At 39.2% G+C, this 24,221-nt stretch overlaps 1 protein-coding gene across 5 annotated transcripts in view; it reads right to left on the reverse strand.

Annotated features, from left to right (window-relative positions):
- MYPN (myopalladin) overlaps positions 1 to 24,221 on the reverse strand; it is a 106,549-nt gene that overhangs the window by 37,328 nt on the left and 45,000 nt on the right. For 4 of the 5 annotated variants that reach the window (XM_063101757.1, XM_063101754.1, XM_063101755.1 and 1 more), the window contains 7 exons: positions 23,511 to 23,562; positions 20,053 to 20,152; positions 18,792 to 18,863; positions 12,084 to 12,225; positions 9,612 to 9,635; positions 8,146 to 8,262; positions 7,153 to 7,522 (listed from right to left, as the gene is read on the reverse strand). In XM_063101757.1, coding sequence (XP_062957827.1) covers positions 7,153 to 7,522; positions 8,146 to 8,262; positions 9,612 to 9,635; positions 12,084 to 12,225; positions 18,792 to 18,863; positions 20,053 to 20,152; positions 23,511 to 23,562 — 877 coding nt within the window. The remainder of the gene's footprint in view (positions 1 to 7,152; positions 7,523 to 8,145; positions 8,263 to 9,611; positions 9,636 to 12,083; positions 12,226 to 18,791; positions 18,864 to 20,052; positions 20,153 to 23,510; positions 23,563 to 24,221) is intronic. The other variant, XM_063101756.1, reaches the window with a different exon arrangement.

Consider the following 24,221-nt stretch of genomic DNA (forward strand, 5'->3'; position numbering starts at 1 on the left):
AAACAGCATGATCTGCTGAAGGTAAAATCTATTAAGAATGAAAAGGTTTTGTATTTTCAGACCTTCTGGAAAGTCAACATCAACAGCAACAAAGTTGAACCAGAAGGTTCTCCAAGTCTTGATTTTTCTTAATTTTTGGAGTTCAAGACCTTTTTCCTTCCCTTCATTAACATTTCTGATACGCGATATGTGGAAAAAGTAACTTCACAAAACAGAGAACCATTTCTGCTTCCATTATTGCTGTTGAATGCTACATTCTGTGAAATCCTTTGTTTATCCATGAAAGAACTTTTCTCTTCAGTCTAAGAATTCAGGAGTATTAGCCACTTGGCATAGTAACTATCTCCACCCCCTTTTTAGAAGTGAGTGTTTAAGCTGAGAGAATAAAGTAATATAACTAAATTTTGGTTAAACCTTTTCATTTCTTCGTAGATGAAAGATTCAGCAATCAAGAGAAGCAGAAATATTTTTGTTGGAGTTTCCTTAGAAAAATGTATGCAATTAACATTGTTTCTGTTGGTGGTGACTTTACCAGCAACACCAGCATAGTATAGAAAATATAAAACCTTTTAATTTTTAACGGATCTCATATTGGTCAGGTCACATTCTATGATTGCTATAGAACAAAGAGTGGCATGTGGTTTTCAGGACATGTTTGTAGCCTGAGTAAATTTTAATCTCACAATGTTGCAGAAATATTTTATTGTGGCTATGGAAATAGAAAAGGTAATACATGAAAAGTAGATAATCTTAGAAAGAAAAGGATGAGAAAGAGGGACCAGGAAATCATTTGGTATTGAATGATTCGTATTTTCCTTTACTTCCCATTGAATAAACTCTAAGATCCAGTTTTCTCCTTTAAGCAAGACTTCAGCTGGCGTGTTAGCACTTACCATTTAAGGCAATACATTGGATTGTAGAGGGTCACAGAACTTAAATGAAATAAAATATAAGATACAGTGTCAAATTATTTTGATTGCCTAAAATTCTGGAAGAATTCATTTGAGAATGTCTTTTTGTTTGAACAGATCCCCTCCACGCCCCCCCCCAAACCTAAAAACCAAAAAACCCTGTCTTGTTTCAGAAGGTATTTAAAACAACTATTTGGATTAGCTTATTCATCACACTAGCTTATTCATCACAGGGCAAGGTATTAATTCTATTATTCAATGAACATTTATTGAGTAATTGAGTCTTCTTTGTGTCTACTTTGCTAGGTACTGGAGGATACACAAATATATCTGTGACAGTATGAACTATTGTGTTCTAAAAAATCTAGTGTGGCATACATACCTATGACACAAATAATCAGTGGTTATTTACAAATAACATCTGAAACTTATTTACCATTTCTTAATGAAAGTACAAAGTGCAATGAAAGAATATAAGGGAATATTAATTACAAAGCATACTAGTTCTAAAATCCTGAGTAACCCCTCTAATTCAAAAAGTGACAGCCTGTCATGAATTGCTACAAATTCAGCTGCTCATTTCTTGTTGCTATGAAGATTTATGAAGTCAGGTTTATACCCAAGCTTTCTTTCTGTAGATGTATTAACTCTCTCTGATTACCTTAAAATCTCTTCCCTTTTGCCACAACTTAATTTAAGCATATGAGCTCTGCAGACAGACAGATTTAGGTCCTAATCTTGGCTCTGCCATTCATTATCTGTGTGGCTTTGGGTGGTTTCTTGACTTTTCTGACCCTGATTCCCTCATAAGTAAAATAGTAATAATATGCACCCAGGTAAAGAGCAGACCAAAAACACTGTTCCCACACCGGTAGCCCAGCATAGCCACCACAATTGCCACGGGTGCCGCAAAATTGGCTAGTCTCTATGGCAGCAGTCACAGCCACCGTGCAGATGGCACACTAGACTCAACTGTATTGACACCAGGAGAGGCACCAGTGGAGACCCCCCAAAAAAGAAGAGGTCCTCTCTCTCCACAAAGCACAAGCATCTGATTTACAATAATAGGGGAGAACCTGATCACGCCTGTCTCAGTACTGGATATCTAGGCAACAAGCCAACAGAGGAATGGTTAATCTATCAGATGGAGACAACAAATGTATGGTTATTAGAGGGGGGAGGGGGATAAGGAGAGGAAGGGAAAGGGAGAAGATAAGGGGGGGATTGGATAAGGGGCATAAAGAATAAGTATGATTTGTAACAATGAATATGCTAATAAAAAATAAATTTAAAAAATACCTTAAAAAAAAAACCTTTTAATGTTGTTGTGAGAATTGATAAATCACCTAAAACATATAAGTGATCAATAAATAGTGGCAATTATATTTTTTAGTTTCTGAACTACAAAAGTCAATTTCAAGGTTTGTAAGAATGAATTTCAGAGTTTCAGAATGATAAGGAATACAAAAGAATTTCTTAGGAATTTTGAATTATTGGAAATGCCAGACAGACATAACTAAACAAACTTGGGATACTGTATCAAGTACTGTTCCAAGTACAGTTTTGGAAAGGATAATCTTGGGCAACGTGTGGGGAGCCAGCTCTTACCAGCTCTGAAGAACAGATTGTGTACATCTCATCCCACTACCCATTTGAAGACCTTCTCTTAGTAGCTTGAAACCACCATAGTGGGAAGAAATTGGCAAATGCTACCAATCAGGGCTTTCCCACCCATCAGTTGTTAAACATTTGCCTGCACGTCCTAGATTAGGATAACCAATTCTAAGGAAATATGTTGTGGTTTTAGCAGCAGTCACTGAGCTGGTTACTTTAAAAGACAAACAAACCTCGCTGATTTAGGCACCACTGCCCAGAGAACTAACTGGCCTGGGAAGGGATCCAGGCAGATTTATCTTTTAAAATCTAGGTTAGTTGTTAAACTTTAGCAAGCCTCAGAATTCTCTGGAGGGCTTGTTAAAACACAGATGTCAGGGGCCCACCCCCAGAATTTCTGATTCAGGCTCTGGGGTGGGGCCTGAGAGGCTGCATTTCTGTTAAGCTCCCAGGTGATGCTGACGTTGCTGGTCCACCTGCCACAGGCCCTGGGTGATTCTCACATGCACTTAGGACTAAGAAACACTGCTCTGAAGAAACACTTGTCCCCAAAGCATAGGATTTCCCAGTATATTCTGATTTTTGTCTGACATCTTACTCACTTTGAAATGTTACTGTTTTTTCCTGGGTGTGGATGGGTCGGGGGTAGGGAAGGGTTGCAACTCAGGTTATTTCTCTAACTCTACACTACTGGTTTCCAAACTGACTGCACATTAACATAATCTGTGGAGAGATTCTGATTAAATTCAAAAGGAGGGCATAAATATCTTTTAAAAGCTCCACATTTTATTCTAGAGTGTAGCCAGGTTGAATAATCACTGCTCTAGACAGCTTGATATTCAACTTGAAAATTTTAAAGTTGGAAGTATCTAGGCTTTGATGACACAATATTTAAAAATGATGGCTTCCCATTCTATTGCAGTTTTAAGATCTAAATTATCTCTCCTTTCCAAAGGAACTAGCAGAAAATTGTATCCTCAAAAAGACTGAGTCAATACATGTTATTGCAAAACCTGTGAGGTTAGGTACACATTCAGAATCGAGATGGCAGATTAGATGGTCCCCAGCATTACCCTCTCTCACATCAACCAATTTACAAGTATTAAAAAGCAACGACTGCCAAGCTGGGGCTGCTAGAGCTCAGGGGAAGAGAAGGAGAGACCTAGGGAGTGCATGAAGGCAGGAGAAGCCGTGATGAGAGAAAGAAGGGACCGCTCCAATGTTTCGAGCCCCAGACACTTTAAGTCTGGCCTTGGTGAGCACACAGAGCAAGAGCTGGCAAAAGCTGCTGCCGTGCCCTTCACATGAAGTTTCTTGGAGGCTGCGGGGGAGAAAAGGGCCTTGGTGGCCCCCAGGCCAGTAGGACCACTAACAGGGTTCCTGTGGACCCACACAGGATGTGAGGCCACAGACAACTGAAAAAAGGAGCCACTTAGAGGCCAGTGAGTCATTGCAAGGGACCTGTGCAGAGCCCGTTCCATGGGAAGTGTTTGGAGTGCAGGCAGTGGGGGATATGGACCCACCGGGGGAATACTGGGGCACAGCATGGACAGCAATCTGCCCTCCAATCTGTGCAGGACCACTCAGTGGAGACTGGTCAGGAATACAGAACTTCCAGGAGTGTAGTTTGCTGAAGAGACTGAGGCCCAGACCAAAGTTTCCACACAACCCAGGTGGACCAGACCTCACCAGTACCAGACCTCATGAGACCCGGAAGTGCTTACTAGGTCAACAATTAAAACCTGAGCTTCACAAATAGCCTTCCCCAGTGAATCAGCAGCAAAGCAGCAATATAGCTCAACCACAGGGCTCAAGTGCTGGTCCCCACAGGAAGTTCCCCCATTTTAGAAGTAAGCAAAGGACAACAAATTAATTCCAGTGCAGCATTTGAGTGGTGGCGGTAGCTAGTAATCCAACACAGAACTGAAAGAAAACACAAAACACCCATGGATCAGAGACAAACTTCTGATATCAACCAATGAAGGTCTAACACCACCAAAGAATACCTATAAAATCTAGAAGGACCAGAAGCCCCCAGGCTCCCAAGCTGGGGCAAGGAGGTGCCGAGCGTCTCAACTTCACCCCCCTGACATCAGCATCCAGTCCAGTGACAACCACCGAGCTGCTGCAAGTAGTGCCCCAGGCTCCCCTGCCAGAATGAGGGGGTGCCACAGGCCTCTACCATGCCCCGCTTCCTCCTCCTCCCTCTGTATTCCTCTCCCTTTTCCCCTTACCCCCTCCCCCAACTGCTCCACAACAACATCTTAGAATGTAAAATAATAATAATAATGAAAAATAAATTTTTGAAAATCTGTGGGGTTAAAAACCAATGAGGTTAGAACTAGTAAGAAAAGGTTGTAGGCATGTGGATTTACAAAGGGGGTGAGAATGTGTGTGTGTGTGCATACATATGTATATTTATACCTATACTAATATAAACATATATATATATATACAATTAAAAGAAAACTTGAGGGGCTGGCCGGTTGGCTCAATTGGTGAGAGCACAGTGTTGTAACAACAAAGTCAAGGGTTCAAATCCCCATATCAGCAGTCTGCTGCCAAACAGGAAAAAAAGAGAAAACTTAAGGAAGGCAAAGAATATTAAAGAATTATATAGTGCTAAGACTGGGTTTTTAGAGGATGTCACTACATAATTTAGCAGAAAGAATTTTTATACTAATTGAAAGTCCTATATGGCAGACACTGCTGTCTACATAATTCTCCCTTTTGTAAAAGAACCTGATTTTATTCATGGTGGTAATGTATGCAGCACCTTCCCAGCTTTCTTTGCAACCAGTATCTAATCACGTAACTAGATTCTGGTGAATGATATAAAAGCAGATTTTGGGCGAGACCACTAAGAAGGCTCCTTAGAAGGGGTTCTGACATCAAGAGTGTGAATTCTGCTCATTTGCTCTTCCTGGTGTCTGAAATGCAGATGTGACGACCAGACCACCATTAGCCATGTTGTGCCCTGAGGGGACCTGGAGAAGAAGCCAGTGTGGGGGATGGCAGAGTAGAAAGATAGAAGTGATTCTTAATGACCATGGAGCCACCATAACAGCCCCAGACTCCCTATCTACTGCCTTTGTTTGAGAGAAAACAAACCCTCATGTGCTAAACCCCTGTTTGTTTGAGTGTTCTGTAAGATGAAGCTCAAGTTAATCCTAACTGATGTACTAATAGCCCCTAAAACAGTGTCTGGGTAAGAGAAAGCCCTACAAAGAAGGCACTTCCCAAGGAGGCAGTTTGGGGTTACCTGTTCCCCATAACTCCCTTTTCTGGACCTTACCCCACCCACAGTTCCTGTTTTGATCCATATGACTCTTCTTTCCAAATATAAATCCTCTGCACGGTTGAATAGACGGGGGTAGGGGTAGGGTCACCTGACTGGGCTGGACCAAGTGGAATTTGGAATCGAGCCGCTGAGAACAATTTAGTTAGCAGTGGTACTTACTTGACACAGATCATGATGTATAATGGGGACATGGCCACGATGAGTGACGTATGAATTGACAAGTCTTCAAAGAGAGAAGAATAGAGCAGATATGTAAAAAGGAAACAAGAAATGCTCAGACAGACAGAGCATGAGCCAGCCCTGCCAGCTTCTGGGCAGAGGCTAGACTGACCATGTGATGCATGAGTGACAGGCGAGGAGGCCTAGTTCAGTTCTCCAGTTCTCTTGAAGGACTTGACTGATTTTTGTTTCCCATCCCTGCCCGCAGGGATTCCTGTTCCCTGTGACCAGAAGAACTTTGAGGGGACCGTGATATTTCTGAATGTGACTTGCTTAGAGGCATGTTTCATAGCATTGAATTTAATGCCCAGAATTCTGCCTTATGTGCTGGTGAGAAGAATATAAACCTAAACAACATGAACAATGATCATTTCATTGTCAGCACTGAGGGGCGCATGGTGGGAGCGCTGTTGCTATAGATTTTGATGTTGGTATTTAGAGGTTTATGTAATTATAAACATAATTTCTATCATTTTGATGTGTGGATAAAACCAAACATAAGAATAGTATCATGCTCTGTGTTTGCTCTGGATGAACTTTATACATTGCAACATGGCTCTGACAGAGGCTCTCTACAAAGTTAGGGGGACAACCACAGCAGGTTCCTGCATGGAGTCAGAAAGTCATGACTACTTCTTCTTTCATCCTATTATTTTTATACAAAGCCTACTATGGTTACTAGAGCATATCTCGCAATAGCAAGGAACTATCTGAAAAATACTAAATAGCTTTTCCATAATTACTTCAAAAGCTTAAGCTGAAGCAGAAATGAGAAATATAAGGAGGAAATTATAGACTATAAAGATTATTAGACACAAGACAGGGCTTTACAAGAATAGCCCAGAAGTGCTTTACCTGGGGCCTCTAACCCTGGACAAATGTCTTCCTGAATTAGTTTAGGCTCAACATTGCTGGAGGTAGAATATTAATAATAAAAATGGTAGCAACAGTACTCTTACACTGATGTAAGAATGTTCTTTTGGCAAAGTATTTAGTGTGTATTTTCTCAGTTGGTAATTCCCTTTTTGAGCTCCATCATTTAAAAGAAAGTTACACCTAAGAGAAGCTCACAGGCGTTCTTGGTCACCCACTCTCATTTGTACTTACAGTTTTGGTTTGGCCAGAACTGGAGGGGGCCCTTTGACAGGTGAAGAAGGCTCCTGGATTTTTGCTGCCTGTCCGTTGAACCTCTCCTGGAAAGAATTGGGCCTGGACTGGCTGGTGGCTGCCACCCCACCCTCAGATGCTTTGTTTCCCTTGTCATCTTCAGGCAGGTTGAAGTGCACACGGAGCCCAATCCTGGAGCTTGACCGGGGCTCATTGTGGTTCACCAGAACCCCTTCGAGTTTGGGTTTTGGGGGCTGTTCCACAGAAGGAGGCTCTGGGTTGGGCGGGGACGGCTGTTGCTCAATAATAGCCAAGTTGGTGGTGGAGCTGGCTGAATGAAGAGACCCATTATTGCTGAGGTCTTCATTTCCTGAAAGGACAGTCACAGGACCCGAGTGTTAGCCTTATCCAACAAGACTGAGATAGGATTGTAACCCCGAGCTGGAGCACGTATACAAATAGGAAAATGCTTGTCAAAACCAGATCATAATCTTGGGCATTAAAGAATGGTGAGGATGCAGGGAAAAACTAAATTAAAAATCTAAGTACTCTTTTGGAAATATTTTTAGAAGTTTATATAAGCCCACAGAAGTGTTTTCTTAGGAAGTATAAGGATGACAGCAGGATAACTGGGGTAGTGGTGGTGGTGGGGCTCTAAGTGCAACAAGAAAGTGAAAATTGGGGGCCGAGCCCGTGGCGCACTTGGTAGAGTGCTGCGCTGGGAGCGCAGCAACGCTCCCGCCACGGGTTCGGATCCTATATAAGAATGACTGGTGCACTCACTAGCTGAGTGCCGGTCACGAAAAAACGACAAAAAAAAAGAAAAAAAAAAAAAGAAAGTGAAAATTGGACATCATTCAAGAACATGTTCCTCAATACTTCAAATCTTTTTAGGAGAGCCAAGCTAGCTTCATGTGGAAAGCAGTAAGGAAGGCAGCACAGACTCTGCAGACTCATGCTCAAAGGCATAGCATAGGCTGTTCTGCATTGTACCTTTCACATCCAGCTGCGCGATGCTGGACACGGTGCCGTACTTGTTGCTTGCGGTACACGTGAAACACCCAGAGTCTTCTGCAAACACCTCAGCAATGACCAAAGTGCAAATCTCCTCTATGTGCCAATGAAACAGAACGATTACTGACTTAGTTATGCAAATGGAATTTACTGATGTAAGGTAATGATTCTACAAGAGCCAGTATAAGAAGCTGACTATATTAATGCCTTGAAAACAATTGCTCTTCTTTACTTGCTACCCAAAGAATCCTAAATGATGTAGTGGAAAAGATTGGTTTGGGGACCTCTCTGACCTTTTTCTGAGTCCCCCAGCCGATGCGTCCTTCTCTCTGTTCCCCAAACATTCACACCCTCATCCTTCAGCAACACGCTCTTGGGAAATGCTCTGATAAATTCATTCACACTACAATGTACCTCCCTGATAAGAGAAAATATTCTGGCTCCAAAGGATATTTGCATTATGCAAGGCGGAAGGAGAACCTCTCTAGCTGTGGAATTTCTTTTTCTTTTTTTGCAGGTCGGTATAGGTATTGAATTACAGACCTTGGTGTTATCAGCACCACCGAGCTCTAACCAAGTGAGCTGGGAAGAGGACTTGTTTAGGGCAGGGTTCCCTTTTGGGTAACTCGAAAATTATTTTGTGTATTTTGGGCTTAGTGAAAAGGCCCACTCTGGATGCAAGTGTCAAAGGCCTGAAATATTTTCAAGGGGAAAAACACTACTTCACTACACGCAATACAAGAGGGAGACCATTTCTGGTCTTTACTACGTATATATAGGGGCCTTGTATAGAACCATGCAACATGGATGTTCAGTGTCTACTTCTGGAATGCCTTTCCATTCAGTTGTCAGAAGAGAGAATTATAATAATGAAATTCCAAACCATCTTTCTCACCCAGAATTACCAATACAATCTGATTTTTTAGGGTGGTCACAGAGAGGGCATTCAGGTGTTTATGCCCTGGTTTGAGAGAGATGTGTATTAAGAGCTTCATCTATTATCACTTCTTTCTATCGCATCTTAGTATCCTCCCAACCAAATCTAATAACATCACAGACATTTTATTGAATCTACGCAAATTTCAAAATCTGATGCAAAAGTTTCGAGACCCATAGGCTGTGGAACTGGAACTGACCTAGCATAGTAGAACCCGCCCAGTTCTGGGAGGGTATGGGTAGATGCCAAGGACAGAGGGGAAATACTCCTAAGAAACACTCCCTAATAATCAAGAACTAACTGCATTCATATCAAGCATTGAATATATATTCCAAATTTGTACGTGCTCCCCTCTCTTCTCCTATAATAGTAGCTAGAGTTTGTTTGGATCTTTTTTACAAAACTATCTTTCACTTTTTCTTGACACCAGTGTAATTTCAGTATGTTTTCTTATCTATATCAAATCACTCATCATATACTAATAAGTTAAAGTTGAAATGATTTTTACCTGGCTCTGCCATGGATCGAGGTTCTAAAAGAAAAAAAAAAAAATTAAAAGATTCTGAGCATTTATTTTACTGAGAGGCTACATTTTCATTAGAAGCTTCTTATAGAATTTCATAGTCCCTTGCATACTCAGCAGTGATTTGTCAATGTTAATATTAATGTCAGTGTTAGGTAAAATGATCTAAGCACCAATGACCTCAACAGGGACAGGACGGGTATCACAAAAGGGCAGCAGCAGAGCGACCAACCAAATGATGTCGCTGCATCTTGGGACGCACCTGGGTTCCACTTGGGTATATAAACCTTAGGTGAAGAAACGTTCCCGAGTTAGCTGGGATTCACAAACAACTGGCTTTTTTTGGTACTCATTCAGCCTTACCTGAAAAAAGTTTGTGAAGACTGAGAGATCATTCTTGGCTTTGGGCTCTCATATCCTAATAAAATGTAGAATATACCTCCTGCTCTAAGGTTTCTAAGATCAAGAGCCTCAGGATAGATAATAGTTTCCTCAAGAGCGGATTCTTTATCTTACAATTCTTTGGCATTAGGGCCGGCCTGTGGTTCACTCGGGAGAGTGTGGTGCTAATAACACCAAGGCCATGGGTTCGGATCCTATATAGGGATGGCCGGTTCCTCACTGGCTGAGCGTGGTGCTGACAACATGAATCCAAGGGTTAAGATCCCCTTACCGGTCATCTTCTTAAAAAAAAAAAATTTTTTTTTTTGGCATTCCTGAAAGTGCCCACCATGGTACTAAATATAGGTGTTCAATTAGTGTTTATCAGTTAGCAGGCACTCAGTAAGTAGTTGTTGAACTTAGGTACGATCTCTACACCGACAGGACTGTCGAAGTTTTTTTTCATTTTTCCTCAGTTTAAATGGTATTTAGAATATATTACTGTTGCTGATAATGCTGCTAAAACCCGACAGTAGTTCTGATTCATGTATTACACTAATCCAAGTGCTACTATTTTGTGAAAGGCAGAAACAAATTAACAAAAAAGCAAACAATTCACAAAATATGAGCAGTATGTGAGGTAATGCATATGTTAATTAGCATGATTTAGCCATTCCACAATGCACACATATTTCATAACCTCATGTTGTACACAAAAAATTATACAATTTTTTTGCCAATGAAAAATAAATAAATTTAAATATAAATAAAAGTAAAATATGTTCACTATAGGAAAACTGAAAAAAATACAAAAATGCAAAAGGAAGCAAAACAATTGACACTAGACTCAAGGCCCGGAGAAAGACTACCAACACTTTAGAAATTTCCTTCACAAACTTTTCCATAATAGATTGTTCTGTATAGTTAATAAAAACATCTACTTAAAAAATCAAATAAGTTGCAATGTGTTTTACAGCTGAAATGGGTCAAGGAGAAAGCACTGCAGGACAAGGTGAAAGCATTAAGTGATAAGAAAAGAAGAACTAACCACTTGAATATATAAATAATTCTTACAATTAAAAAGAACAAAAACCCAATATGGAATTTTAAAAAATACAAAGACCTAAATAAATATGAAAAAAAGTTCCATCCTACTTCTTATTATTGAAGTGCAGATTAAAACAGTGTGCCCATGTTTGTCCTACAAAATTAATGAAGATTAAAAATAATGGTTTGCACCATCGTGGGTGACGGTGTGAGACAGAAGGCCTTCCCATATATTACTGGCTGTAGCAAAATGTAGCTAGGGCAACACGTGTTCCAGTTCAATTGGGACAGACCTAGTTTGTGCCTGAGATCCTTGCGTAATTATTTATAGCACCCTCTTTCACTCCCCTAAGTGTCTCAGTTTGACTGATCAACTTTGTGATTGTCCTAAATTTAGCTCAACCTTTTGGGGTGGAATTTTGGCAAAATATATTAAAAGTCTAAAAAAAAATGTGAATTTACAGTAGCAATTCCAGTACTAGAAATTTATTCTAAGGCAATAACTATAGATATTCATAAAAAATTGCTCTGTTAACATGCATTGAAGCATAGTTTATTTATTTTATTTTTCTTTAATTTTTTTTCATTGTACATGTTTATGGGGTACAGCTTGTTTAAATACAGACATATATTGTATAATGATGAAGCATAGTTTATAAAAATAAAAATTTATGAACAATCCAAATGTTCAACAGTAAGATTAAATATGAAATTGATATTATTAATTTTATTTTAAAAGAAAGAAAGCTCTATGGGAAGATGTTCATGAAATGTTGAGTAAAAAATCAATTTATAAAAAAGAGTAGTACGATTTATTTTTATTTAAAAAAATACATGAAAAAATTGTTGGAGAACATCCACCAAATTATGCTAACAGGTTTTAGTTTTCAGGAGTATGAGTACAGGTGATTTTTATTTTATTCTTCTTGATTAATTTTTAATTAGTTGTTAAAAAGTTATAAAATAAATGTATACAATAAATTTATAAAAATAAATTATCAGAAAAATAATTTTAAAGCATCAACTTACTTTTCTGTAAAATCCTAAAATCTGGAGAATCTTCTATCAAGGTCCCTTCTCTATACCATTCAACCTTAGGAGATGGAGCTCCTTTTACTCTGCATTCAAAGACAACCAGCTGACCCTCAGAAGCTGATAAATTTTGTAGCATCTATAATGAGAAGAGTATTGTTAGAGCCAAAAAGTTTACTTTTCTGGGATCTAGTTCCAGTGCTGAACTTTATAAAAGACACCATCTCCTTCATATTTGAATTTTCTTCAAATCTTCTACATCTCCAGCAGCTTCAATTCTGTAGATGTACATTGGGTCTGCTTTTGAAGATAGACTCATCTGAGTCCATATAATGCTTTTTTCTCACTGTCTTCTTCCTTTACCTCTCTGTTGCAGTGCTAGTAGGTTCATTAAATATCAGGCAAAACATTCTGATTAAAGCAGCTAATTTTTGGTACGGTACCTCTGTTCTTAAGTGCCCTAGTTTGGTTTCCAGAAATAATAATTTAAAAATCTGCAGTGAGTTTTTACTAGATGTATTCAACATGTGAGTCACGTGTTATTCCCCAAAAGAATGTGGCAGTTCACGATGTGGAACAGCTCCGTGGACCAAGTAACTGATCCCGTTTTCCTGGCTTTGCCTCGTTTCCTTTCTGTAGACCTGGAAATGGATTTTTTGTTTTCCTAATGCAGTCTTTACAGGATAGTATCCCTCTTTTGAGGGGTATAAACAACAACCATCTTTATAACATCATAGTCACAAGCGGAGTCATATGTTATTTTAAAATAATGTAATTTTGCATAGGAATCATTAAACGCTTTCCCACACTTCCACGATAAAAGGTTTACAAAAACCATGTTGAATTGTAAAACATCAGTGTATTCTATACTAGACTCTATGGGAAATGGAGTGCACATTTTCCTTTCACAATTAGTTTCTCATTTCTCATTATCTGTGAGCATAAAACCACACATTCTTTTGTGTAGGCAGTACTGCATTTGATTATGAAATGCTTCTTTGGCAAGTGTGTGGGCATATTTGTGTTTTTCACTTTGGTCCAAAGACTGTAAACATGGAAAGGTTATATTAAACTTCCTCCATAAATTCTGTAAGTAACAAATTCTGCAAGGCTTCCTATTATTACAATTTTTGCACCTGCATTTAGGGAATACTGGCTCTTAGTTGAAAGGAAAAGCCAATATATTTTGGTTATTTTTTTGCTTTTTTCATTCACTCATAAATATTTCGTGATTTTTAAAAGCTCTCATATGAACAACTTAGGATATTTTGTGCATGGCCGTATCATATGTATAGGATTTGTCTAAGGATTTCAGGGGTGGGGATAACCGCATGACTTTAGCTGGGATACACTTTTACCTCAGCGAAGTGCTTAAGTTGATATTGTGACAGCCAGGGGGCGCTGTAGTTCAATGTTAGTATTTTGCTCTTTTTACGTTCCCAAATTTGTTTGCTGAAGTGATTCAGGACAGAATTAGCATAGAGTGGCTTCTGAATTAATAAAGAGCTATTTGATCAAAAACTTAGTTATTCCTTGTCTACCCAAAGCAACATCTTCTACTGACAAGAATGGCAAGCAAGAAGCATAATGAGTCTTGGGTGCTCCTGGCAAAGAGGTGAACTATGTTTTCCTCTGAGCAAATTCTGTGCTGAAAACTTTAATGGCAGTCAGACATCGCCCTGGAATTTACAGAAAGTGAAGTTTTCATTCCTTCTTGAGGCAAACAAATTAGAAAACCAAACCAAACCAAAAAAAAGTGGTTGTGGCAGAAGAGTTATATAAATGAAATATGGCACATTTGTAAATGGATATAAGCAGACTGAAGTCAATCTATACACTCCGACATGGCATGCAGTTCAGTTTAGACATATGAGCCAATTCTCAGTCTGCAGAGATTACACCCAAGCCCTGCTTGCCAAAAAATCTTCTCGACAAAATATGCTGCTCACAATTTAGAACAACACTAGGTGGTTGTTGTAATGGATTGAATTATGTCCCCCCAAAACTCCTTGAATTGTGATGCTTGACTTGTGTCCCCCCAAGTTTTATGTATTAGAAACTAAGCCCCCACTGTGACTGTTAAGAGGGTGGGAAATCCTATTATGGTAATTGAAAGGTGGAGCCCTGAAGAAGTGATTGGATTGTAGGACCATGCAGTAGTGAATGGATTAACATGGTGGTCAGGTGTGTGATTCTGAGGGCTTTAAAGGAAGAGGAGAATCTGTCTTTCTCTCTCTCTGCACTCTCTGCTTCCACCATCTTGCAACGTGAGACCCCTGGGTCACTGTTGCCACCACCAAGACCCTCACCAGCTGTGTTCCCTGGACTTTGGACTTCCCAGCCTAAGAAACTGTAGGCAATAAACTTCATTTTCTCATAAATTACCCAGCTCCATGTATTCCGTTATAGCAACACAAAACGGACTAATACAGTTGTTATTATTATTTATTTCACATTGAAAGCCCCGTGTTCTATTTGAGAGTCTGGCCAAGATACCTGAGATATTACAGTGCATGGAATAGTCCACTAATGTCTGTGATATGAGATGGAAACTCCTCCCAGTGTGGCACACCAGCGGTACTCAGTAAAGGAGGTGCCAAAGGTCATCTTACAAGCCACTTAGAAAAAGTTGTTGAAAGTCATAGTTTTAAGGACAATGATAGTTGTTATTGCTGAAAACTGTGCTTTTCTACAAAGTCTCATGCGATGGAGCTGCCTCACATTTTACACAGCAGGATCCAAACCAGCTATGCCATTAGAACATAGTGTAGATGAGACCATGTTCATCACAGCAGTAGATCTTAGGCTGTTTGTTTCTGATGGCATGATCTGTACAGACTTAATCATATTCATCTTGACTTCACTGAAGATGAATAAGACAAATGAAACAGTTCCCAACCAGCAAAGATTAAGACAGTCTTTACTGGGAATTATGAATCTGGACTGAAGTCACAATAACCCAAGGTCTGTGACCTCCTGAGGCATAGAGTATCCAAAGTGCAAATCTGTCTTGTGTGTCATCACCATACTGATCATCTGGGAGCACATTCTTTGTGGGCTGACTTGACAACACAGAGTCTTGAGAAGCATATCTTCCACAGCCATTCGACATTGGATTTCTTTCTCTGTTCCTACTAGAGACACTCAAGCCACAAAGTGATGAAAACAATAATTCCTCCTTAGGTGAAATGAAAGTTATTTATCATAGAATAAATATTACTATGTGCCTGCTTTGTGCCAAGCACTGTTCCAGGTGCTGTAAATGTGAGTTGAAAGGATACAGTTCCTGCTTAGTAGAACTGTATATACAAATACACCAATATAATGCAAATTAACACAAATATAACGCAGGGACACCTTTGAGAAAGAGCAATTCCCTTATTGGTTAAAAGATGTCAGCTATAAGGTTCATTCTGTCCTTTTATTTACTTTTAAATCCAGTCGATATTTTTGCACCTTGGGAGTTACTGCAAGTGAATGTGTACGGTGCTTTAGGCTGGAGTCCGATCAGAGCATTTTTTACTGATAACGAACTGATCGAAGGTCCTTTTGCCCCCTGATTATCACAGGTGCCTCGTGCAACAGTGAGTTAGCAAAGTCTCTGGGTTGGAGAAAGGGACCCATGAAAATTTTCAGAACTCTGGATCCAGCTACCGGCCCAGTTATTTCAGTTTCCTACCTCTGCTATTATATAATGAAATGCTCTTCTTCAAATTCTCATTTCCCCTGTCCCCTTGCACTCTTCAAATTACTGCTGAAGCAGCTGGAGCCAGAGCTGCCGCAGCCTTGACAGTCTGCCAGAGCAGCTGCTGTTGGAGTGGGAGCGGTGATAAGAGTAAGATTCTAATTTGATCGTCTACCTCCCTTCTCACTCAAGAAGTGTGAGCGCTGTTTTCCCCACATAAACAGAGTGAAAGTATTTTTGATACTGCCTAGAGAATAGAGGATCATCTATCCCTATTCACAGTTAAAGAGCATTTAAAAACATAGGTATCGTGAATAGAGCAGTGAGCTGGTATGTGAAATCCTGTAGTGTTCTCTCAAACTCTACCACTGTTTTGCTGGGCAACTTTCCTTTTCACTTTAACCTTCCTCAAAAAGAAGACGCCTACTTTCCTACCACCAAAGGAGCAAAAAGGAGTTAAGTAAAACTCTGCTCTCCAATGATTGCATTTTAAAAAAAGGCTTCCTGCCATGACTGGCAAAGAAATGCTTTGTTGGGCGGTATAGAAAGTGATTCATAAGGGCTGGAATGCGAGAAAAACCTAAAGAAGTAAATAGAGCAGAAATAACCCGAACAAACATATGCAAATGATCTGTTATCATGGCTCACGGCCACGTGATACCATCAATGGTGGCTCTGACTTAGATATTTGCTAATGACATTGGCAGTGACTTATGACCTCAATCCTGCCCTTACTGACGGAAACTAACGCAAGCACACCGCTGCTGATAAGTCTCTCTGGAATCTGAGCCACAACCTGCCCCAGTGCCCTACGTCTGAACAATCCCGATCCCATTTATGGAGGCAAAAGCACATGTTCAGAGGGCTGAGAAAGCTCTGTCAGAGTTTAGATATGTGTATTAAGACTGGTTTTCCCACCATGGAGCTATTGCTTTCAGAGATTTTATCTAACAAAAGACATATACTAATGATTAATTTATTTTTCCATTTTTATTTACCAAAGACATATGTATCTGCCAATTAGAGCATCTAGTTAGAAGAAGGTAATCAGAGTCACCACACAAAAGCAGCTAAACCTGATGGTCTAATCAGCCCACAAAACTTAAATGTAAGGAAAAAATGTTAAAGTCCTGTTAAACTTTTTGAAATAGTTAAAATTGCTTTGGGCCTGTTACTACTTTTATGGCTTCCTGTCTATATATTAGAGATAGCCTTCAGGGTGATTGGGAGAGACAAAAAAGTACATGGCTTTATTGTGATAATGTTGTACCAGAGGTATGAGCTAGGTGACAGATGCAGGGGAGACCGAGCACCTAGCAAGATCTGAAATTGAGTGGAGATAAATACATCTTTCTGGTGTCACTTGTCTGTCTGGGCAGATGATGTTGAGGAAGGGAAGAGAGGAGGAGACTTTAGTTAGGACTGGGTGTAACTACTCCACAGTTTAGCTGCCTTTGAAGAGTCAGCACTCTCTCTGAGTGACAAAAGGGCATGACAAATTAAAGTGTCTTGATTTCTGTGGCACTTAAGGTCTGTTTTAAGGCTAGGTGACTTAGCAGTGACAATAAGAGACAGTAAGTAGCTCTATTAGCTATGTGACACATGGACACACACACACACACACGGAGGTCCACCTATAACTCCTCATCAAAGTCTTGTATCCACCAAGTCACAACATGTTGCTTTTCTACTTCAAGTCTTTGAAATAGTAAAGCTAAAACTCCAGATGCAGGTTATAAGAAATGAACCTAAAAACTCAAGAGACATCTTGTTTTATGTAAGAATGTTTGCCTAATTGATATGGATCTGGGTAAACATGGGTCACTTTAGACTCCATGCTGGATTTTGGAAAACCATCTTGGATGACCTGATATGGCAGATCTTCCCTGAAATGGATGCTTCTGTGGAAGTTGTGAATTTAGATATTCCTTTAAGGGTCATTACCCACTGGAAAAGACCATTTTTGCCATTTTGCTTGAAAACCAGATTTCTCAGCTTCAGCACTATGGACATTTTGGGCTGGATCATTTGTTGTTCCTTAGCAACATCCTTGGATGCCAGTAGCATAACTCCCCCAGTTGTGACAACCAAAGATGTCTCCAGACATTGCCAGTGACCCTTGAGGGGCAAAATTAACCATGATTAATAACCATTGCTCTAAACCAAAGCATATTTCTTAGAGAATAAAATCTCTTCAGGCCTAAGCTTGATGTTCATATAAACAATAAACTGTAAATCCAGGCATAGATTCCACTTATTTGGTTTTGATAAAACCAAAAAATCCAACATGACTCAGTTTTTTTACCTTTGAACTTATTATCTTGGACAACATAAAAATACAGTCTATGTCATATAAGGGAAAGAATAATAGATTATGAATTGGGAGAACTTATTTTTAGTCCTGATTCTGCCACTAACTAGTCCTGTGACATTGGCCAAATAGCTTAATCTCTCTGGGTCTCCCTTGGGTTTTTCACTTGCAAGTGAAAGTGACTGGCTAAAATTTCCAGTTCTAAATACAAAGACTATGAGACTCAGAATTTGATGCCACCACAATAATTGACACCATGGAATAGAAAAAGAAAGCTCTTTGTCCTAGACTGAGGCTTTATATTAAACCTCCTAAGAGCATTTAACTCCATCTCCTTGAGTGCCAAAGACAGGCACCTGCAACCTGATTCTTCCGAAAGTCCAGAGAAACCTTTGGAGTAGTAAGTGGCTAGAAAATTGTCAACTGACCTCTAGGCACGGCTACTGTGCTGAACAGCCATAGAATGGCCACAGAGATCAGAGTGGTGAGTGGGGAAATAATTTCTCTCATTACAAAAACTATCATTAGAAATCTGGGAGTATAACAACTATCAAAAAAATCCCAAACCCTATACTGTTCTTGTATATGAGACCAAAATCCTAAGATAAAAATCAGTAAATCTTGGATCAGTAAATCCCAAACCAAAATTTTTTGGGGGGTGCTGTGGTGTCTTTAAAGCCATAACAGAAAGCAATAGTATTTTGATTACCTTTGTGAACACAGGAGCTGCAATGATGGGTTTTCCATCCAATCCTTGCAAGTAATTGGTAGGGCTCTGACACTGTTAGGAAGAAACCAACAGTAGACGTATTGTCACTAAAATTATTAGATGGATAGAGATATATAACAAATCTGTAGAATTTGGTATATGAAATTAGTTTCAAACCAAAAGACTGATATTTTCTAAGTTTATGAATCACAGCCTTCAAATTTTAGAAGGAAATGATTGTATTTCTTTCTGTTTGATAGTGGTTGTAAAATACGCGCTGCCCATCCCCACTCTACAACCTCACATATAGATCTATGCAATTAACTGCAAACCCCTGAAGAGGGTCCTGGGGCTACACAAATCACAGTTTGAAAATCAATGGATTAGAACTAAACCTTGACCCCCCCCATTACTGAATGGGTTAGATAAGTAACTTTGAATTTTTTTAAAAGGTTGCAGATTAATACATTTAAATACATTTATCATTAATAGATAAATACATCAATAACATGATACAAATATATTCATTTGTTTTGTTCTTGGTAGCTAGCCTATGGGGATCTGAACCCTTGATCTTGGTGTTATAACACCGCTCTCTAAGCAACTGAGCTAACTGGCCAACTCACAAATATATTTAGATAATACGACTTCATATGTTTTAAAGTGTATGCATAAATATATATTTTATAGATGCATAGAAAATGTCTGGAAATATCCTCTAGAAGCTACTGACTCTCCTGAGTGAGGGCTTGAGAGTAGAACCTTGACTAAAATTTTTACTTAATATACTTCTGAACTTTTTGAATGTTTTTACAATAAAAGCATGTATTATTATTATTTATTAACTTGGAGGATGAGAGCCTTTACTGTTTTCTGAAAAATAACTTCATACTTTGCTCCATCTTAGAAAGCAGAATTCTCTGCAGCTCCATGAAACTGAATATTATGATATAGAGTGTTCAACCTGGGCCAGTCTGAGAGCTGGCAGCTCACTACATGCAACCAGCACTCTGTATAAAGCAGGAATATCAGAGACTAATTTGTAAAGAGTTTGTTTTCCTCAGAAATTCGCCTGTGAGCTGGACAGTATGTTTCCAAAGCAATAGGAACTACTGATCTGATACATCAGAAGTACAAAGTGGTCATCAGGATGGTGGAGTTGCCCAAGAGGAGAACCTGATCACGCCATACAAGATGGTCATGGTGACAATGCCTGTCTGTCCCAGTCCAAGGCTCTGGTGTTTTGCTTAGATTCTTGTACCTGTTGGATCATTGACACAACGGGCTGAGCTTGGGTTCCTGCTGGAGGAATGGCCGCAGAGGTAGTGGGAGGGGATGACACCGCATTTGGCTTCTGGATTCTGAGAAATTATTAAAATATAAATTATAAAACAGACTTACCACTGTTTACAAAAATTCTTCCAGCAAAACTAGTAATGCTACCACTGTTTACAATCGGGTATAATAAAAATCTTCATTTGACAATATTCCATGAATGTTTACTGAGGTCTTCTTTGCTGCACACTTTGTTAGGCAATGCAAACATGAAGATGAATGAGACACCATTCTGTGCTTGGGTTAGTAGCCAGTGAGTCAAATATATTAAGAACTGAGATCCAAGACAAGCTCTATGATAGGAGTATGTGCAGAAGATAATTTTTTGAGATTTATTTTGTTGTTGCCCTCTGTATTTTCCCTACTGCTCCCATTTCAAGTAAGACACTAGGCTTTGTAAATCTTTACCTCTGGGATGTGGGCATGGCAGAAAGCAGAAACAGTCTGAAGTCAACAAGCTCTTCAAGTTTACACAAATTAAATTACAGAGATTATTTGAAGGGTAAGAGAGCCAGGAAGTATTCTTGAGAAGGCTACAGAGGGAGATTATTTTAGTTTTGTTGTGGAAAAAGAGAGAGAGAGATCTGTGAACCTTGCCAGAGAACCTGACAGGAGGGAGAACCTAAGTTCAGAGTGGTAGGCAATGCCTCTTGGTAAAGAGTTCCTAGTCTTGCTAAAGGTATCAGTACCTAAGTATGTCAGGAAGCAACAAGCATTGGACTTGAAGGGACCTTGAGATCTGAGCCATGGGTCTCTCACCATAACCCATGGGGATAGATGACTGACAACAGAGGGATTCCCTTTGGTCTGGATGTTACCTCCCTCTGCCTCAGCTTTCTCATCTCTAAAATGGGGAAATAATTCTTACCCTGTAGGATGTTTGTGAGGGTTAAATGAGATAATTTATGTAAGAATTATCATGAAAGTTGTTTGTTCCCACTTTGCTCAATATATACCCCAGGTATCTTTGAGGAGGGGGAAAGGGACACCCAATAATGACAGAATAAATTTCTTCCCAGCCAGGCAGGTGGGGTCTCAGAAGCAGAATTACACTGTGATGCAAAGACTACCAGCATGTCCAAAACATTTGTTTTCTTCTGCTACAATAATAGAATCCCTGATTTATTTACATGGATACTCCAAATAAAGACTACATTTACCAACCTTTGTTGCAACTAGGTGTGGCCACATGAGTACTTTCTGACCACGGGATATGAGGGATTGTAATGTATGCATCTTAGGAAAGATGACCTTAAAAGGGGGATGGACATGCCATTTATTCCTTCCTGTATTAGACTAAGAAGATGAGGGCAACATCTTAGCATGAGATGAAGCAGAAAGCTGAAAGCAGACTGGAACCTAGTAGAATGGGAAGCCAAATCCAGATTTTTATATAAATGAGAAACAAATCTCTGTCTCATTTAAGTCACAGTGTATTTGGATCTCTCTTGTTCACAACAGAAGCTAACTACTAAAAGTAAATTTAAAGCAGATAAATATATGGAATATTTCTTGCTTATTTAAGTTTGTATATCAAAATTCATATCCATTAAGTTTGTAACACATGTTAGGGGAGCTGGAAGGAAGGAGTGATGAGTGTGCAATGGAGGAGGAGTTTATTATAGCACTCAAAGAGGGAAAACATTTAGACTGGGTTTTGAAGGATAGTTTTCCAGGCAGAGAAGGAGATAGGGCATTGCTAGCAAAGTGCACACCTTGAACAAAGGGGTAAAAATCAACCATGCATGGTGCTTGTGAGATGTCAGTGGTGTAGATGCCTGAGGTGGGGAATGGAGGAATGGACAGGAAAGCCTGGTTGATACTCTACTGAATAAGGCTGTGTATGTAGGCCACATTAAGATTTTTAAAAACGTTGTTTGTTTCATGTTCGGTTTTTGTTTTCCCACAGGTAATAATCTTTTTAAAGTCAGGAATACGATAGGATCAGAATTATCTTTTAGAGAAGAACTGATTGTAGTTTGGAGACTATAAAAGAGAGAAAAGGGCTGGAACAGACAGGAAGACCTCAACATGGTTGGCATAAAAAACAGGAAAGAAGGAGGAATTGAACCAAGGCCATGAGAATGATAAGGAAGGGGGGTAAAGGAGGAATCATTCTGGTTATGAGTGTTCATATCTGCATAAGAGCTAAAAGCAAATTATCATTCAAGTGTAGGCACATGCAAAGGATTTTGAAAAATAAGACATGATTTCTGCGCTTAAGGAGCTTATCTTCTGCAGGGAGGATGGAACATGCAAACATAGTAGTTAACCAGTCTTCCAAGAATTGCCGTTTGTTTCAGGTAATCTCAAAGAATAGTTACTGTGTCTGTTCCAGTTCCCATGCCTTCTGTCTAGTCTCCTCTGGCTGGAATGCCTTTCCTCCCCTGTTTTGGGGGTGTCTACCTACTGTTCCTTTAAGACTCACTGACTCTGTAAAGCCTTTCCTGATCTCTCTTTCCCTTGCCAATCAATAAATAATCCTTTGTGTCAAGTCTTATACCTTCTGTACATGGTCATCATACTCTGTCTATGTTCTTGGTATACATTTCTTTCTATACTTGTTATATTTTTTCCTCTACTAGACTGTGAACCTCTTGAAGGCAGGAAGCATCTGATTTTTCTCAGTGTGCACTGCATCTAGTGCAATGCCTGGTGGAGAGTAGGTGCTTAGTCAATGGTTGTGGAAAGCAATGAATGCACAGATGCAACTTTGTTCAATATTCAGTACAATTGGTCAGCAAAAAGGCTGAGATCACTCACTTACATATACATATGAAAATTACTACATATATTAAGTAATACTAAATATTACACATATACCTGTATGAGAGTACTTCAAAAAGTTTACGGAAAAACAGAATGAAAGGATCATGCAAATCTTTGCATGAACTCTTTTTTTTTTTTTTTTCTTTTTGGCAGTTGGCCAGTATGGGGATCTGAACCCTTGACCTTGGTGTTAGAATAGCACTCTCTAACCAACTGAGCTAGCCTGCCAGCCTTTCCATGAACTTTTTGAAGTACTCTTGTAGAGGTATATATGTAAAATTTAGCGTCACTACATTTTGTGTTCTTCTGGGTACTATTATTGTTAGAAAACATGAATTTTTTCAACCAGTGGGTTATGTTTTTTATTTTGTAGATATAAGTATGATATTTCATAGGTGATACTTCATTTAAATATTGAGAATATTCAAATTAATCTGCAGGCAAGACTTAAGCAAAAGAAGTAAAGTCTTCTCCCAATAGGCTCAATCTATCTTTCTTCCTTTTTTCTTTTTGAGGTCACAACCTTGAGCCACTGTCTTCAAGTTCTGGTAACCAATTAATAGCTTTATCAGGATCTGAAGATGCTAAGACTATAAGATAGAAAATTAAAATTACCGCTTCATCTCTTCCTTGTTGGGGTCCCCTTCTGAGTCAGAAGAAGAAACCCCTGGAAAAATAAAAACACAGTATAAGATTTTTAAGATGTTAATTTCTTTCTTTCTTTTTTTTTGAGGCAGTTGATTCTGTCTTTATTTTTTTTATTTTTTCTTATTTAACGCTTTTTATTTTTATTTATTTTATTTTATTTTAAGATGGTAATTTCTTAAACTGGTTCCTAGGCACTTGAAGACCTATAGAATCTTAGACTTAGAAATGAATCCAACAGTTCCCTACACTAACACCTGATTTGACAAGTGAGGGAATAGATCTGAAGAAGTTGAAGAAATTGCTGAAGGTCACATGGCCGGTTAGTGATAGAGTTCAAATTAACTAGCCCAACTTCTAAGTGTTCTTGCATGTGAAACCCCTGATGATGCCTTTGGACTAACAGAGCAGTTTTTGCAGGCATTCATTGATAATCATAAGTCCTCCTGCTCTTGGCCTACACAGATTGAATTAAAAAAAAAAAAAGAGGATTACACTGGATTCCAAACATTGTAGGTGTAGGTGGATACTCTTCCGTCCGGTCCTAATATTAACAAGTCATACTTCATCTTGGAAGTGGGGGTATTTGAAGCCCTGTTGTCACAAAGAAAAAACCCCTGTAATCCAATCTCAGTACTGTTAGCAGGCTTTGGTCCCGGATTTACATCTCAAGATAGTGAA

The sequence above is a fragment of the Cynocephalus volans genome, chromosome 7, assembly GCF_027409185.1.
Source record: "Cynocephalus volans isolate mCynVol1 chromosome 7, mCynVol1.pri, whole genome shotgun sequence".
Classification (NCBI taxonomy): Eukaryota; Metazoa; Chordata; class Mammalia; order Dermoptera; family Cynocephalidae; genus Cynocephalus; species Cynocephalus volans.